This window comes from Drosophila takahashii, chromosome 2R (genome assembly GCF_030179915.1).
Source record: "Drosophila takahashii strain IR98-3 E-12201 chromosome 2R, DtakHiC1v2, whole genome shotgun sequence".
Taxonomy (NCBI): domain Eukaryota; kingdom Metazoa; phylum Arthropoda; class Insecta; order Diptera; family Drosophilidae; genus Drosophila; species Drosophila takahashii.
The window spans coordinates 4,441,978-4,458,877 of record NC_091679.1 but is presented as its reverse complement, the minus strand read 5'-3'; the positions used below and the strand labels follow the sequence as shown (position 1 = coordinate 4,458,877).

The 16,900-nt window shown below is 38.3% G+C and overlaps 1 protein-coding gene across 2 annotated transcripts; it reads right to left on the bottom strand.

Moving 5' to 3' along the window:
- Positions 1 to 13,766: 13,766 nt before the first annotated feature.
- Positions 13,767 to 15,415, bottom strand: LOC138912739 (uncharacterized). 2 transcript variants are annotated; one of them, XM_070213999.1, is made up of 2 exons: positions 14,117 to 15,415; positions 13,767 to 14,073 (listed from the first exon to the last, which is right to left on the bottom strand). In XM_070213999.1, the coding sequence occupies exons 1-2, from the start codon at positions 15,278 to 15,280 to the stop codon at positions 14,071 to 14,073; spliced, it is 1,167 nt and encodes a 388-aa protein (XP_070070100.1). In that variant the 5' UTR covers positions 15,281 to 15,415; the 3' UTR covers positions 13,767 to 14,070. The 2 variants fall into 2 exon arrangements, with proteins under 2 accessions (XP_070070100.1, XP_070070099.1); XM_070213998.1 differs by having other exon boundaries at positions 13,770 to 14,045.
- Between the last annotated feature and the right edge of the window lie 1,485 nt (positions 15,416 to 16,900).

Genomic DNA, 16,900 nt, shown 5'->3' with positions numbered 1-16,900 from the left:
CTGTCTGTCTGTCTGTCTGTCTGTCTGTCTGTCTGTCTGTCTGTCTGTCTGTCTGTCTGTCTGTCTGTCTGTCTGTCTGTCTGTCTGTCTGTCTGTCTGTCTGTCTGTCTGTCTGTCTGTCTGTCTGTCTGTCTGTCTGTCTGTCTGTCTGTCTGTCTGTCTGTCTGTCTGTCTGTCTGTCTGTCTGTCTGTCTGTCTGTCTGTCTGTCTGTCTGTCTGTCTGTCTGTCTGTCTGTCTGTCTGTCTGTCTGTCTGTCTGTCTGTCTGTCTGTCTGTCTGTCTGTCTGTCTGTCTGTCTGTCTGTCTGTCTGTCTGTCTGTCTGTCTGTCTGTCTGTCTGTCTGTCTGTCTGTCTGTCTGTCTGTCTGTCTGTCTGTCTGTCTGTCTGTCTGTCTGTCTGTCTGTCTGTCTGTCTGTCTGTCTGTCTGTCTGTCTGTCTGTCTGTCTGTCTGTCTGTCTGTCTGTCTGTCTGTCTGTCTGTCTGTCTGTCTGTCTGTCTGTCTGTCTGTCTGTCTGTCTGTCTGTCTGTCTGTCTGTCTGTCTGTCTGTCTGTCTGTCTGTCTGTCTGTCTGTCTGTCTGTCTGTCTGTCTGTCTGTCTGTCTGTCTGTCTGTCTGTCTGTCTGTCTGTCTGTCTGTCTGTCTGTCTGTCTGTCTGTCTGTCTGTCTGTCTGTCTGTCTGTCTGTCTGTCTGTCTGTCTGTCTGTCTGTCTGTCTGTCTGTCTGTCTGTCTGTCTGTCTGTCTGTCTGTCTGTCTGTCTGTCTGTCTGTCTGTCTGTCTGTCTGTCTGTCTGTCTGTCTGTCTGTCTGTCTGTCTGTCTGTCTGTCTGTCTGTCTGTCTGTCTGTCTGTCTGTCTGTCTGTCTGTCTGTCTGTCTGTCTGTCTGTCTGTCTGTCTGTCTGTCTGTCTGTCTGTCTGTCTGTCTGTCTGTCTGTCTGTCTGTCTGTCTGTCTGTCTGTCTGTCTGTCTGTCTGTCTGTCTGTCTGTCTGTCTGTCTGTCTGTCTGTCTGTCTGTCTGTCTGTCTGTCTGTCTGTCTGTCTGTCTGTCTGTCTGTCTGTCTGTCTGTCTGTCTGTCTGTCTGTCTGTCTGTCTGTCTGTCTGTCTGTCTGTCTGTCTGTCTGTCTGTCTGTCTGTCTGTCTGTCTGTCTGTCTGTCTGTCTGTCTGTCTGTCTGTCTGTCTGTCTGTCTGTCTGTCTGTCTGTCTGTCTGTCTGTCTGTCTGTCTGTCTGTCTGTCTGTCTGTCTGTCTGTCTGTCTGTCTGTCTGTCTGTCTGTCTGTCTGTCTGTCTGTCTGTCTGTCTGTCTGTCTGTCTGTCTGTCTGTCTGTATGAACGCTGAGATCTCAGGAACTACAAAAGCTAGAAGGTTGAGATTTCCCACACATATCCTTTGGCTTCCTACGCAGCGCAAGTTTATTTTAGCCGAGCGCCACTCCCCCTCTAACGCCCACAATCGCCCACTAACGATTTTAAAATGGGTCCTGCGCCCACATCTTTAAAGATTTCCGAGAAGTATAAATGCAATTTTGTTGTGTATATTTATACCTATCGAAATGTAGAAATGAAGACATTTTTCAAATCGGACCATTCATTAAAAAGTTATACGCAATCAAAAATTATATATCTATCTCCCTCGCACTCCCTTTAGCTGAGTTACGATTATTAGTCGGGACACCAACCCGACACAGCGTTCGCACTCCCTTTAGCTGAGTGACGGGTATTAGATAGTCGGGACACCAATTGAATAAGAGATGGACTCAAGAGAGTCGGAATAAATTGGGTGATGCAATTATTGGTTCGATTGTGGAAATCGATTAAACAGATTACTCTGCAATTTTGGGCCTCGCTGGGAGCTGACCGGATGATAATGTTTACATTTGGGAGACCCGGCTTAGTTTACAGTAGAAGGCCTGCGGCGCAAATGTTTATATCAGAAGAACCGCGGCGCAAGCGCAATTGTTTACAGTAGAAGGACCGCGACGCATTTGGAACTAAATTCTTGGACGTTGATTCACTATGGTCAGTACAATCAAGTGGCTTTTACGACACCAAGCAATGCTTGTTACGCGCGGGGCCCTTCACCGTTTTGGGCGAGTAAACGAAATCGCGGACAAAAAAGACGGTGCTAGCACTTGTAATCTGTAAGTGCAGGCCACTTGAGCCTAGCCGAAAATAATCACTTGAGATGTCTCTCACGCTGCACCAAGGGTTCCTGTGCGGGGGTCAAATGATAACTCTCCCGCTCAGGCAGACGCGGCCTCTGCGTAGGCCGCAGATAAGATCAGAATAAGAATTTCATGTTAGTTTCCTAAGCAGGGACTTTGAAAATAAATACTCAGTTTTAATACAGAACTCAACTGAAAAAGTTGTTTTACTTAATTCATCCCTTTCATTTTGGTCCTTCGACAACTCTGCAGTTTTCCCCCACCAGTGGTAAGAGACTCAGAAGTCAGGCTAGCACCTTTAAAAAATCTGTAACGCATTGCAGTTTTAAAAGGTTGCTAAAAATAATTGGCTCATGTCTTCCCCCACCAGTGGTAAGAGACAGAGTATAAATTTATAGAGCAAAAAGATACAAAAGAATCTTGTATGTTAATAAATTTTTAGCAATTATGTGATTAACAAAAAATTAATACAAAATATTTTTTGTGAAAGTAAAAAAAAAATAATTCTTGCCATCTAGCAGTTAATTTTTTTGGCGTTTGCGAGGCCGTTTAAACATCGAAAAAGCGATTAATAAAATCAGGCGTATTCGAGGCCTACATCAAAAAGGTTATCACGATCAAATAAGAAGAAAAAGAAAAAATCATAAATCATCTGTTAAACACCTAACCTGCATACAAGGACTCCAGGACTTCAAGGACTTCAGCACGTCTACGACTACAACTACAACTACAAGATCGAGGACAGCATCTACCAAAGTCAACTTTAATCGACAGCGGCAAAAACATCGAACATCATAGAGTCAGCAGCGACGACAGAAGCGGCAACCATAAAATATAAATAGGATCAGATAAGTCCGATCAAACTATTGCACTTATAAAAAGGCAGGTAGAGATTACAAACGCCAGTAAGGCGCTTGAAGAGCTCCCAAGCTTATCTTTCGAGTATTTAAAGAAATTTGATGAGCTGAAGGCTGAATGCATCCAAAATCATAAAGTTCAGATTCATATTGGAGTAGTCGACCATGACTACTTCATCAAGAGTCATTACGAGCAAATGCTTTCTATTTTTAATAGAATTAAAAAAAGGATAGATAACGTGTTAGCTGATTCTGACGAGTCCGAAGGAAAATTAATAGTAAAAGAGCAGAATGTAGATACAAATTTAAACTGTGAAAGCCAATAAGATACAGCAATAGAGCAGTTAGAAAGGTATTTAAAAGACACATTTGAGGACATTCAAAACGATCAAATTAAAACTTTTGAAATTAGGATTGGGAAGATAAATTTTTATTGGGATAAGCTAGTTCGTTTAAAGCAGGGAAACACTACGGACGTCACGATTAGAAGATATAATGATATATTGGAGGAATTAGCGTTCGATATTTCCATGGTTACCAAAGACATGAGAAAAAACTAGAGGAAATTGTGCCAAAAATGGTAGAAGTTGCAAATCATAAAATTGATGATTTGCCAACGCTGCCTAAAATTCAGGTACCCACATTTTATGGAGATTCCAAAGATTGGGACCTATTTTATGCGTTATTCAATGAACTCATACATTTAAGGGAGGATCTCAGTCCTACCTTGAAATTTAATTACCTCAAAATCGCACTTAAGGGAGAAGCCAGGAATGTGGTTTCCCACTCATTGTTGGGATCAGGGGAATATTATGAGGCCGCTTGGGAACTGTTAACCAAGCGGTACGAAAATAAAAGGAAAATATTTTCTGATCAACTTAATCGCCTTCTTGACCTACAAAATGTAAATATTGACTCGGTTCGGCAATTAAGAATGTTTATTGACACTATAAATGAGTCAATTTACATAATTAAATTAAAGGCACAAATTTCTGACGAAATTGACATAATCTTTGCGCAAATTATTATTAAAAAATTTGGTAAAGAGGCTCTGCAATTATATGAGAGCCAGGTTAAAAAAACCAAAGAAATTCAAGTTATTTCCGACGTCCTTGAATTTTTAGAGCAACGACTAAGTTCAATAAGCTCTTTTCAGGATGTAAGGCCTGTTAAAAAAGTATTTATTATCAATGTAAGCTCATTATATACTAAAAGGTGTCCTATTTGCAAAGGTGTGGGACACATATTATTTCAATGTCATACATTTAAGGCGTTAAATCCATCTGAAAGAATGGAGCAAGCCAAAAAAGCACAGTTGTGTTTTAAATGTTTAAAACACACATTTAATAAATAATGTCCCAGCGGTATTTCGTGTTTTATATGTAAGAAAAATCATCACAGCATGATTCATTTAAATTATAGTAACAACCAAAAAAACAAAAAGGTTATAAAAAGTATGACGTCGGAACAAGTGTTGTTAGCTACAGCACAAGTTCAAATTAAATCTTCTAAAGGAGGATTCGAAAAGTTTAGGTTTTTGATTGACAGTGGTTCTCAAAGCACAATAATTTCTGAAGCAGCTGTTCGGATTTTAAAACTACCGCTTATTCGATCTCAAAAGGAGATCAGTGGAGTATCGTCCACAGGAAAGTGCATCTCGAAGCACAAGGTGAATCTTTTAATTAAAGGTAAAAATTCAGAAAACACTATGAAAGTTGAAGCCATTGTACTTCCTAAAGTAATAAGTAATCTTCCGATCAACACAGTCAATGTTGACAAATCGAAATGGGAGAACTTTAATTTAGCTGGCCCCGAATTTGACAAGTCGGGGCGGGTGGATCTGATCATTGGGTCAGATTTATACACTCACATTCTGCAGAGTGGAGTTGTTAAAAAAGATGGGCTCCTAGGACAAAAAACTGATTTCGGGTGGATTGTCTCTGGATGTCAAAAATCCAATGGAAAAAAGACGATAGTAGGGACAACTATTAATTTTAACGATTTGGATAAATGTCGGAATTTAAAAGGAAAATATAAAAATTACAGTGATTTTATTCCCCCGGCAGGACCTCACTTCGGAGGTAATTGTAAAGTTGAAGCTAGTTCAGCTACGAAGAAGAATAGTCCTAATGTAGTGAAAGGACAGGTTGTCCTAGTATCAGACTTCCTATTTAACAAAGTGGTTGATGGGAAAAGTGGTTCAGGTCCGTATAGGAAAAGGCAAAGAAACAGTACAAGTTAAATTGCAAAATAGTTTTATAAAAAGAACTATAAGCCAAATTTATCCACTAGACAAATTAAAGTCTGGAAATAAAGTAGAGTTTGATCCTAGAAAAATATGACAAATAAGGAAATTTGGAGACTCGGGTTTTATCTAGACTAGATAAATACTTTGATTTCATTCATTGGTAAAAGTTTCAGGTGCACTCCTAAATGTTGCAGAGTGTATTTAAAAAGTGAAGTAGTTGTCAGCTAAGCGTTTTCTTGTTTAATTCTTTAGGTATGGACAAAATAATAGTTGCTTAACACAACGTACAGATAATACTAAAGATTCGATGAAATTAGCTCAACTTACCATTAATTATCCATTTGGATGAAATCAGTAAATTATCAAATGAAATTAAAAATGCCGATTTTAGACAATGCATATTTAAAACTAAATATCTAAAAATATTAAAATACAAAGGCAATTACAAGCCATAGCCATACCAAGCGGTATGCATAATATCTAAACATATAAATATAATAAATTATTAGAAAATGTTTAAAATAAATAATTTAAAGATTTAAATTTTGTAATGTTATAATACAATCATTTCAAGCCGTTGCAAGGTGGTAAATTTGTTATGCAAGATAAAATATATCGAATAAATACAGTCCACTAATTATACCCGTTACTCGTAGAGTAAAAGGGTACATTGTATTTGTGCAAAAGTATGTAACAGCTAGAAGGAAGCGTTTCCGACCCCATAAAGTATATATATTCTTGATCAGGATCACTAGCCGAGTCGATCTAGCCATGTCCGTCTGTCCGTCTGTCTGTCCGTCTGTCTGTCTGTCTGTCTGTCTGTCTGTCTGTCTGTCTGTCTGTCTGTCCGTATGAACGCTGAGATCTCGGAAACTATAAAAGCTAGAAGATTGGCATTTTGCATGAATATTCTAGGAGCTCCTACGCAGCGCAAGTTTGTTTCAAAAAGGTGCCACGCCCCCTCTAAGGCCCACAAGCCCCCTTTAACGCCCACAGTTTTGAAGCTATTATGAAAATAGTAACTGATATGTATTCGCTTCGTCAATACCTATCGATTGGCCCAGTAAAAAATTGCCACGCCCACTCTAACGCCCACAAACCCAATAAACGCTTAAACCTGGCCAGCGCCTAAATTTCCGCCTTTCATGACCAGTAGTACCAATATCTGGCGGTAGATGGCGCAATACAATATACACTAGCGCCATCTAAGAAATGGCATTGGAAAAAATCTGTCTTTTTTTCTGTGGTCACTCTAATTCACATTATGTTAATGCAAATTTTAAATTATTTGAAATGGGGCGCGCATTTTGTCTCTTTTTGCTCGTATACGTTTTTCACAAGTGCATTCGAGTGCGCTAGAGAGAGACGGAAGATGTGCTAGGCAGAATTGAAAGTTCTAGAAAGCCTCTTCTAGAAAGAGATCCCTGGGTAAAAATCGAGCGGCGAAAAAAATATAAGAAGGCATATTTCTATTAAGTTGTTTAGCTGAGTAACGGGTATCTAATAGTCGAGGCACTCGACTATAGCGTTCTCTCTTGTTTTGTATTGCAATAAATATAACCAGCAATGTAATTATATCACATACACCTCATCTTGCCGGCCCTTGCCAGAATGTTCAGACGAACACTGATAAATAAAGTATACGATTTTATGAGCTCTGTCCATGTCATGTGTCAATATGTAAATTTATCTAGAGACATAAACTGTGATCTGTAATTGTAAACCCTACAAGGGAGCGGTGCTAGCACTTGTAATCTGTAAGGGCAGGCCACTTGAGCCTAGCCGAAAATAATCACTTGAGATGTCTCTCACGCTGCACCAAGGGTTCCTGTGCGGGGGTCAAATGATAACTCTCCCGCTCAGGCAGACGCGGCCTCTGCGTAGGCCACAGATAAGATCAGAATAAGAATTTCATGTTAGTTTCCTAAGCAGGGACTTTGAAAATAAATACTCAGTTTTAATACAGAACTCAACTGAAAAGGTTGTTTTACTTAATTCATCCCTTTCAATAGTTTCTTGTGAATCTATTTGGCACATTAAAATGCAGGCGACCCAGTAACTCGGGACTCTCCTCATCATCATGAATAAGATTCCTAATAATCGTAATACCAAGCATAGTTCTTCGATTAACTAATGATGGCAAGTTAATTAGAAGTAGTCTACTAGAATAGGATGGCAGTATTAGGCTTGTATCCCAGTTAAGTCCCCGTAAGGCAAATATTAAAAAGTTTTTTTGCACAGACTCAATCCGGTCTATATGCGCCCCATATTGGGGACTCCAAACTGGAGCGCAGTACTCAAGAATTGGTCGGACTAATGAAATAAACAAGGTCTTTGTGACATAAGGATCATCGAATTCCTTCGACCACCTTTTGATAAATGCAAGCACGCCCTGGCTTTATTTACCATGGTAGTAATGTGAAGAGAAAATTTAAGTTTGGGATCCAAGGTCGTCAGCATGCGTTATTCTATCTAACACACAACCGCTCAAAGTATAAGTTGAATAGTGAGGGCTGACACGAAGGTCATTAGTTTACACTTAGAACCATTTAAATTTAAATTATTATTCAAGCACCATGTTTAAATGCATTGAGATCAGATTGTAAAGCTAAACTTTGTGCGGGATCATTAAATTGCAGGCACAACTTAACGTCATCTGCGTACATAAGTACACGTGAGTTCGTTAGGACTAGAGGAAGGTCATTCATAAACAGGAGCGGACCAAGATGACTTCCTTGTGGTACACCGGACGTAACTCGAATTAGGGATGATAAAGTGTTTTTAAAAATGACCCTTTGAGTCCTGCCATTCAAATAACTTAAGATCCACCTAAGAAGATCATCAGGAAACCCCAAAAGGTCCAATTTCCGAACTAAAATCGCATGGTTTACAGAATCAAACGCCTTTCTGAAATCAGTGTAAACCACATCAGTCTGACGAATTTTTCTAAAACTATTTAACACAAATGAAGTAAACTCCAAAAGGTTGGTTGTCGTTAACCTACGTTTAATAAATCCGTGCTGACAAGAGAAAATAAGAGACCTACAACTGTGTTCCAAATGGGGAGTAATATTGTTCTCAAAGAGCTTCGGAATAGCTGATAGCTTTGAAATACCTCTGTAAGTACATGCGTTCAATTTGCTCCCCTTTTTATGAAGCGGGATAACAAACGATTCCTTCCATCTATACGGGAAACCTGACGTTTCTAAAGACAAAGTAAAAAGTTTGTGCATTGGTCTACACAAAGTCTCAGCGCAATACTTGAGCCTTTGCAGACCTAAAAGAAGTGAGCTTTCACTTATAACAAGAGAGAACGCTATAGTCGGGTTGGTGTCCCGACTATCTAACACCCGTCACTCATCTAAAGGGATTGCGAGGGAAAAAATGGATATATAACATTTTTTTGATTGCGCATAACTTTTTAATGAATGGACCATGTATGTAGAGTCTAGACTCGACATTTTTAAGTCGTGACAACTCTTTACTCAACCACGGAGGTTGGCTAGAAATTTTAGGATAATACGTAGAAACGCATGTATCAAAAACTGCGTTTAATACGTTATGAAATATATTAACAGCTTCAGTCATATTTGTACATAAGTACAGATTAGACCAATCCGAGCAAGCGATAAGGCTATTGATAAGTGCAAAGTTTGCTCTACGAAAGCAGGGGATGCGTTTAGCTGACTTTTCACATATTTCAATTAATTTTGTACCCGTGTCAACAGTCAGCTCTAGCGTTGGGTGATATGGGTCTTCTGGTAAAGTAATTGCAGAGGTTTTAACTATGCAGGCACAATCAGGACTTGAAATAAAGCATAGATCCAGTAATCGTCCTAACGAATTTAGAACATGGTTTACTTGAGACAATGAAATATCAAGCAAACCATTCAGAAAATCATGCTGCGTTGAAGGTGTAAATGATGTCGTTTAACTTTTATGATTTTATTCTTTCTTTCTTTTTTTAATGTTCCATGTGTTTTCTTCTTCTTATTCCTTCGTTGTGTATCGACAATCGAGTTCACAATGTAATCGAAATCTATTGTCTTATCGATGCTTACTATTAAATTATATAATAGGAAGTACACACTAAAATACCATGCACAGCATAACAGTATGTTCACACTTAATACTATTTAGTATATATTCACATATGTTTACAATTCGGTCAACCTGACAAATTGATCGACCTCGATCAATATTATGTACATAATGCTACAGTCTTCTTTAATATTTGTAACCATGGTTTTAACCTTGCTGCTTCTAAAATCCCTTTATAAGGTAACTGAGTTAATTGACAGTTATCCACATCCGTAACTTCATATCTATCGTTGTCGAAAACTCTATTTATTTTATAAGGACCTCTATATTTAGGCGCAAATTTTTTACAAGTGCCAGGTGTTACATCAATATTTCTTATTGCCACAAAATCTCCAACACTATATTCCGTTGGCGCTTTCTGTTTAGCTGCTTTGATAATTTCATTTCTTTTCTGAGACTCTGCAATCCTTAAATTTGCTTTATCCCTTATATCTCTTAAATCTATTTCTCTGTCTTTATTTAATTTATCATCTAAATACTCATATAATTCATCAACTATAGGACCTTTTTGATCTACTCCAAAGAGGATCATGCTTGGTGTTTTCAATGTACTAGAATGAACTGAATTGTTGATCGCATGTTCAACCTTATTTACAGTGGCGGACAAAAGTCTACGGACGACCCCCTTTTTGGGAGTTCACCCACTCCTATTGCTTTTACAGGAAAAGTAATGATGCAGTTTTGTTTTTAATGTTATTAATATACAGAAACCAAAATTTTATTCTTATTCATAAAAAACTTTAAAAGTTACGGACGAAAAACTTAAAAATGGCATTGACAAAAGTCTACGGACGATTTTTTACATAGAACTTTCAAAATTTTCGATCCAAAATTACCTAAACCTGCCTAATAATTTGTATGCCCAGGCCTTATGGTGGTAAAAACAATTGCCGAAAAGCATAAAACAGCAGCCAATTCTTCAGGATATGCGCCGTATGCTTGGGATCATTATCCTGTTGGTGGATCGAGATGGTTCCGAGGCATTATTTGTCCACAGATGCCTTCAAATTATGTTCAAATATAGTCTTATACTGAGAACGAACCATAATACCCTCGACGATGACCAAATTTCCTACTCCCGAGGCTTCAACTGTTCCCCACACCATGTCACTCCCACCGAAGTGCTTTACGGTCCAAATTAGTACTGTGGTGGGAGTATGGTTGGAAAGTCTTGGTGTGGGGATCAGTTGAAGCCTCGGGAGTAGGAAATTTGGTCATCGTCGAGGGTATTATGGTTCGTTCTCAGTATAAGACCATATTTGAACATAATTTGAAGGCATCTGTGGACAAATAATGCCTCGGAACCATCACGATCTACCAACAGGATAATGATCCTAAGCATACGGCGCATATCCTTAAGAAATATCTGCTGTTTTATGCTTTTCGGCAATTGTTTTCACCGCCATAAGGCCTGGGCATACAAATTATAGAGCAGGTTTGGGTAATTTTGGAGCGAAAATTTTGAAAGTTCTATGTAAAAAATCGTCCGTAGACTTTTGTCAATGCCATTTTTAAGATTTTCGTCTGTAACTTTTAAAGTTTTTTATGAATAAGAATAAAATTTTGGTTTTTGTATATTAATAACATTAAGAACAAAACTGCATCATTACTTTTCCCGTAAAAGCAATAGGAGTGGGTGAACTCCCAAAAAGGGGGTCGTCCGTAGACTTTTGTCCGCCACTGTATAAGTTTATACCAGTCATCTTGATTAATTGGATTAGATAATTTTCCTAACATTGGTGTCACCACTCGATTTACTCTCTCAACCTGTCCGTTTGCCTGGGGAGCACATGTCGCCACTTTTATATGACCAATATTTCGTTCCGCTAAAAATTCACTAAACTCTAATGAAGTAAAGCAACTACCTCTATCAGAGATAATCCTGCGTGGCCTACTATAAAATTCAAAATATTTACTTAAACTCGCAATTACTTCACGTGTGCTTGTAGAATTTACAGGGAATAACTTCACAAACTTTGTAAATGAGTCAATTACTACTAATAAATGTTTCCTTTTTGATTTTATACAAGGCAAGGGCCCTAAATGATCTATGTGAATCGTATCAAATGGTATCGGCACTTTGGGTATACTGTGTAAGATTCTATTATTGACTGACTTTGGGACACAATGTAAAATGCACTTCAAACAATTCCTAATTAACTCATCTATTTTCGTTCTCATTAAGGGAAACCAATACTTAGACTTCATATTATTGTAACACTTATCTGCAGCTAAGTGGCCTAGTTTTTCATGTGTCAACTTAATTAAATCATCTCGAATACTTGATGGAACATATAAAGTCCTATTCTGACTCGTATCTTCGTGATACACAACACCATCTAACAAAACAAAACTTTTTACTGGTCCTTCTGCTAACTCATCACGTATTTTACTAATAACTTCATCCCTCATTTGCTCTGTTTGTAAAAGGAAATCTATATCATTTGGCATAGCTCCCACTGTGCCCACCACTAAATCAACTAATTCTACTTCTTTTTGTAATTTTGATAAATTTCCAAATTCCACAAGCCTTGAATTTTCTAAAGCTTTAAACAACTCTGCTATCTTTTCCACTGATTCTGAAACATCTGACGACTCTGACGATTCTACTAATTCTGACTTTTCTGACGACTCTAAAAACTCTGACGATTCTGCTAATTCTGACTTTTCTGACGATTCTACTAATTCTGACTTTTCTGACGATTCTACTAATTCTGACTTTTCTGACGATTCTACTAATTCTGACTTTTCTGACGATTCTACTAATTCTGACTTTTCTGGAACTACACACGGTTCTTCCATTACCCTTTCTACCTTATTACTTAACAATTCCGTTTGCCTACTTAAAGCATCAACATGCGGCATACTTTCGCCAGGACGGTGTTCAATTTTATAATTGTAGTTCTCTAATTCTAATGACCAACGAGCAATACGGGGATTGATAGACTTTTTGCTTAATGTTTGTACTAAAGAATGACAATCCGTCACAATTTTAAAGGGCATATGTTCCAAATATACTCTAAAACGACGAAGAGCATAAATAATCGCAAGCGTCTCAAGTTCGAAACTGTGGTATCTCGATTCGGCTGCCGAAGCCTTTAATGAATAAAAAAAAACCGGATGCATTTTCCCATCGTTCTGTTTCTGCATTAAAACTGCTCCAAAACCTCTAGAACTGGCGTCAGTATGTAATTCCGTTTCACGATTAGGGTTAAATATTGAAAGTACTGGCGGAGTTGATAAACGATTTCTTAAGTCCTGAAAAACTTTCATTTGTTCTTCATCTATTGGGAACGGACCTCCTTTCTTTAATAGTTCAACTAACGGTCGGGCTATACTTGCATAAGACGGAACAAATCTACGAAAATATGAGAACATACCTAAACAAGAGTGAAGTTGTTTTGTATTATTCGGGACAGGATAATTTTTTATAACTGCTATATGCGAGTCATTAGGCAAAATCCCTTTATTGCTAACACTGTACCCTAAATAATCTATCACTTTTCTTAAAAATAAGCTCTTCTTAAAATTGATTTCTAAATGAAATTTTGATAATCGTTCCAGCAATTGTACCAAGATTTCGAAGTGTTCCTCTATTGTTCTTGTAGCTAATACTATATCGTCCATATAAACAACAATTTTGCGATTTCTAATTAAATCCATCAGGCTGTTAGAAATAAATCGTTGAAATACTGACGGCCCATTTCGCAATCCAAATGGCATTCGCAAATACTCAAACTGTCCTTGTGGCGTTACAAACGATGTATACTTTATAGAACTTTCTTCAACACCGACATGATGGTACCCACTTTTTAAGTCAATAACCGAAAAACAATTTTTTCCTTCTAAATACTCAAGGCAATCTTCTATTAAAGGCAAAGGAAAATTATCACGAACTGTGCACTTATTAAGGCTTCTGTAATCAACACACAACCTGATTTCACCGTTTTTTTTTTTTACTAATACGATTGGAGAGGCAAATGGTGAATTACTCGGACGTATTATGTTTTCGTGTAATAGCTCTTCAATAATTTTCGAAACTTTATCTCGTTCAAAATATGATAACCGTCTAGGCTTGAAATGAAAAGGAATATCACTTACTAGTTTTATACTCATTTTGCAAACAGGTTCAGCTAATTTAGTACTTAAAACATTTAAATAACTTTCACAGATCAACTTATAGCATTTTTCTTTGTTCCCAAACCCGAATTCGCTACCGATATCTAGATTTGTATTTAACTCTGTTGTAACACCTGCACATAAACAATCCATGTCATTCATCCACTGCTCAATTTGGGTATTCTTGGTAGTTAATTGACCTTTGTCAATGCTTATCTTATTATCTATTGTATTATAAAACAGAGATGCACAAGTAGTAGTTAAATCAAATTTATTATTATCATATAATGACTTTTCTTCGTAGTCTAATTTTCTTTGGATTAATTGTAATTGTAAAGCGTCAATAGCATTTCTGCCAAGAATCATAGCAACAGGTAATACATCATCATGAACAACAAAAACTTCAATTTCATAAACTTTTAAATTAAACTTAATATAGCATTTAACTGCGCCGCATAGTATAATATTTCTTCCATATATTCCACGGTATTTACTCTCAAATGGGTTGGCTAACGTTACATCTCTTGGCAATTTCGTCTTGTTTATGAAGCTAACCGGGCTGCCGGTATCAAAAAGGACATTCATTACTATAAATTTTGTGCATCTAAGTTCATTTATATTAAGACTTACTAAATGTTTACCAATTATATCAGCAACAGCTTGTTGATCTTCCACACTCGCCACTGTCTGTTGCAGTCTTCCAGTCACACGCTTCGGGCAGTTACGAAATTGATGATCCACGCCTCCACAAGTAAAGCAACTATTTGGTGGACGTATGGGTTTGTTGCAGTCCTTTATCATATGTCCCGGCTTACGACAATTGTAGCATTTTATTTCATTAGCGCTCGAAGTACCACGGCCAGCGTAAGAATTGGGCAGTGATATACGGATTTGATCATACTCTATCAAACGTCGACGCAATTGATCCAGACTCTCGCAAAAATAAAGTGACGTCGTAATGCCACTTGTGTCGTTTAATCCCCCAACAATGTGCTTAATTAAATCACGATCCTCTAATTCAGCTTGACGTGCAATACCGCACATGGATATAAAGTATTGAAATGCAGTTTCATCACTTTTTTTCTTACGATGTTTGAGCTGCTCACAGATCTCCAGTTTTGTGTTTTTACGTCCAAAAACATCCATCATCTGAGTTCGCAAGGCATCCCAATCAGCAGCACCTTGATATGCGAAGTAACTTTTAGCTGGTCCAATAAGAAGACGCCTCGCATATAACCAGTAGCGATTTAGTGGTACTCCCAACACTGCACATGCAGTTTCAAACTCTTCAATCCATAATTTGACAGGAATGCCATCTTGTCCCGAAAAGGGCTCAACTACCGCCATTATATCAGCGATTTCAACCCGTGAAAAATTTGTGGCCATTTTTGTACCAGCTTGGTTCCGTTCCATGTCGCGCAGCGTTGTTTGAAGTTCCGCTATTCCTTGACAAACATCAGCCAGATCCTCTCGAAACGTGCTCTCATCCAGTCCAATTTGGGCCGCGTGCTGCGCAATAAGTTCAGCATGGGCTCTCTGGTCTTGTAATTCGGTGACGCCTCCCGCAGCTTGATCGCCGCCATCAGCCTGATCTTGTAATACGATGTCGTTTACAACCACTTGACCATGTTCGTCATCCGGGCCAGCCTCATGCTTGTTGTTCATTTTGAATAAGTTGTTTGCCGCAACGCGCAATTGGTGTATAGAAGCCTTGGCGTCAAAATGCACTTCGTTGGCTCTCAGTAACTTTAATAATTCTTCCTTTGATTGCTTCAATATATCGGAATACAACATGGGGACTAGACGTGAAAGCTATAGGCAATCACCCCACACCTGAATTGTAAATGATGTCGTTTAACTTTTATGATTTTATTCTTTCTTTCTTTTTTTAATGTTCCATGTGTTTTCTTCTTCTTATTCCTTCGTTGTGTATCGACAATCGAGTTCACAATGTAATCGAAATCTATTGTCTTATCGATGCTTACTATTAAATTATATAATAGGAAGTACACACTAAAATACCATGCACAGCATAACAGTATGTTCACACTTAATACTATTTAGTATATATTCACATATGTTTACAAAGGTAACAATATATTCGAGGTTTCGACGGTGGACCATGTCGCTCTAGGTATATTAAAGTCACCTAAAACTATTAACTGATCCCTATCTGATAGTTTACTTAAAATAAACTGGATAGCGGACAGATGATTTGCATATATTGGGAATTCAGATGACGGCGGAATATAAGAACATGTTATGTATATAGAAATACCCTGAAGGGATATATTTATACACAGAAATTCAATGTCCCTTATTTCGTCGGACGTTATTTCTTCAGACGTTAATTCTGAGTCAACTGCAATTAAAACTCCACCTCCACGTCGGGAGGGACGATCAAGCCTGTACGTTGCAAACTTACTTGGAAAAACTTGGGAACTAAGAATTTCCGGTTTTAACCAAGTTTCTGTGAAAACTGAATAACATGGGAAGACAAGGAAAAACTATCGGTATACAATTTGGTCAACTTACTTTGTAAACCTCTGGTATTCTGATAGGAAAGCAGAAGGAAAGAATCTAGTTTTTTGAGACAGATACAGATGAAGATGTGGATGGCTCTTTAAAGGGATTTCCAACTTCCTTTGAACGAATTTTCTTTTTTCTAGCTTCGTTCTCTTAAACAAAAATGCCTGCAGGCCAAAAATTGGGTGAGCACATCGTTGCAAAATGAGCACAGGGAACACCGATCTTAAATGATGATACTTCCCTAGCATATGGAAAATTAAATCGTTCAACCTTTAGGTCATCAATCTGAACTTTGTTACGGATATAGGCCGTAATGTCCAGGAATGAAAGGTCAGGACTCAGCCGAGAAACAAAAATTTGTTTCCGCTGCGGTACACAGGTGACTGTTTTAGGTACCACGCATGTGACAGGTTTTGGTACTGCAGCAGTTATGGCTGCGGCGTTGGAATCATTTCTTTAATTTTTTTAACAGATTTTTCGGATGTCTCATGCGGCAAAATCTCACGATCTTTATATTCGGATACCGAATCTTTTTTAGCTTTCGACCTCAGTACCATTTGTGCGGCAGCTGAGATCGACTGCTGTGCTGCAGACCCCGGATCGCCAGAGAGAGTTGCACTAGCGTCTTCCGTGGGTTGTCTATCGACCGCGATCTTTTTACGCTTAGGAGAATCGGGCTCAGATAGCATACGGCTAGTGAGCTGCAACTCAAGCGCCACAAACAGATCCGTATTTCTACGGCTGTTACGAATTAATTCCGTTACAGTGCTTTTTGTGAGCCGTCTTATAGAGATTGCCTGGGTTTTATACGCGATACATTCTTCACAATAGTAGCGCAAGCCACTTCTCATGTCGATTGCATCGCGAGCCAGGCCCGAATAGCCA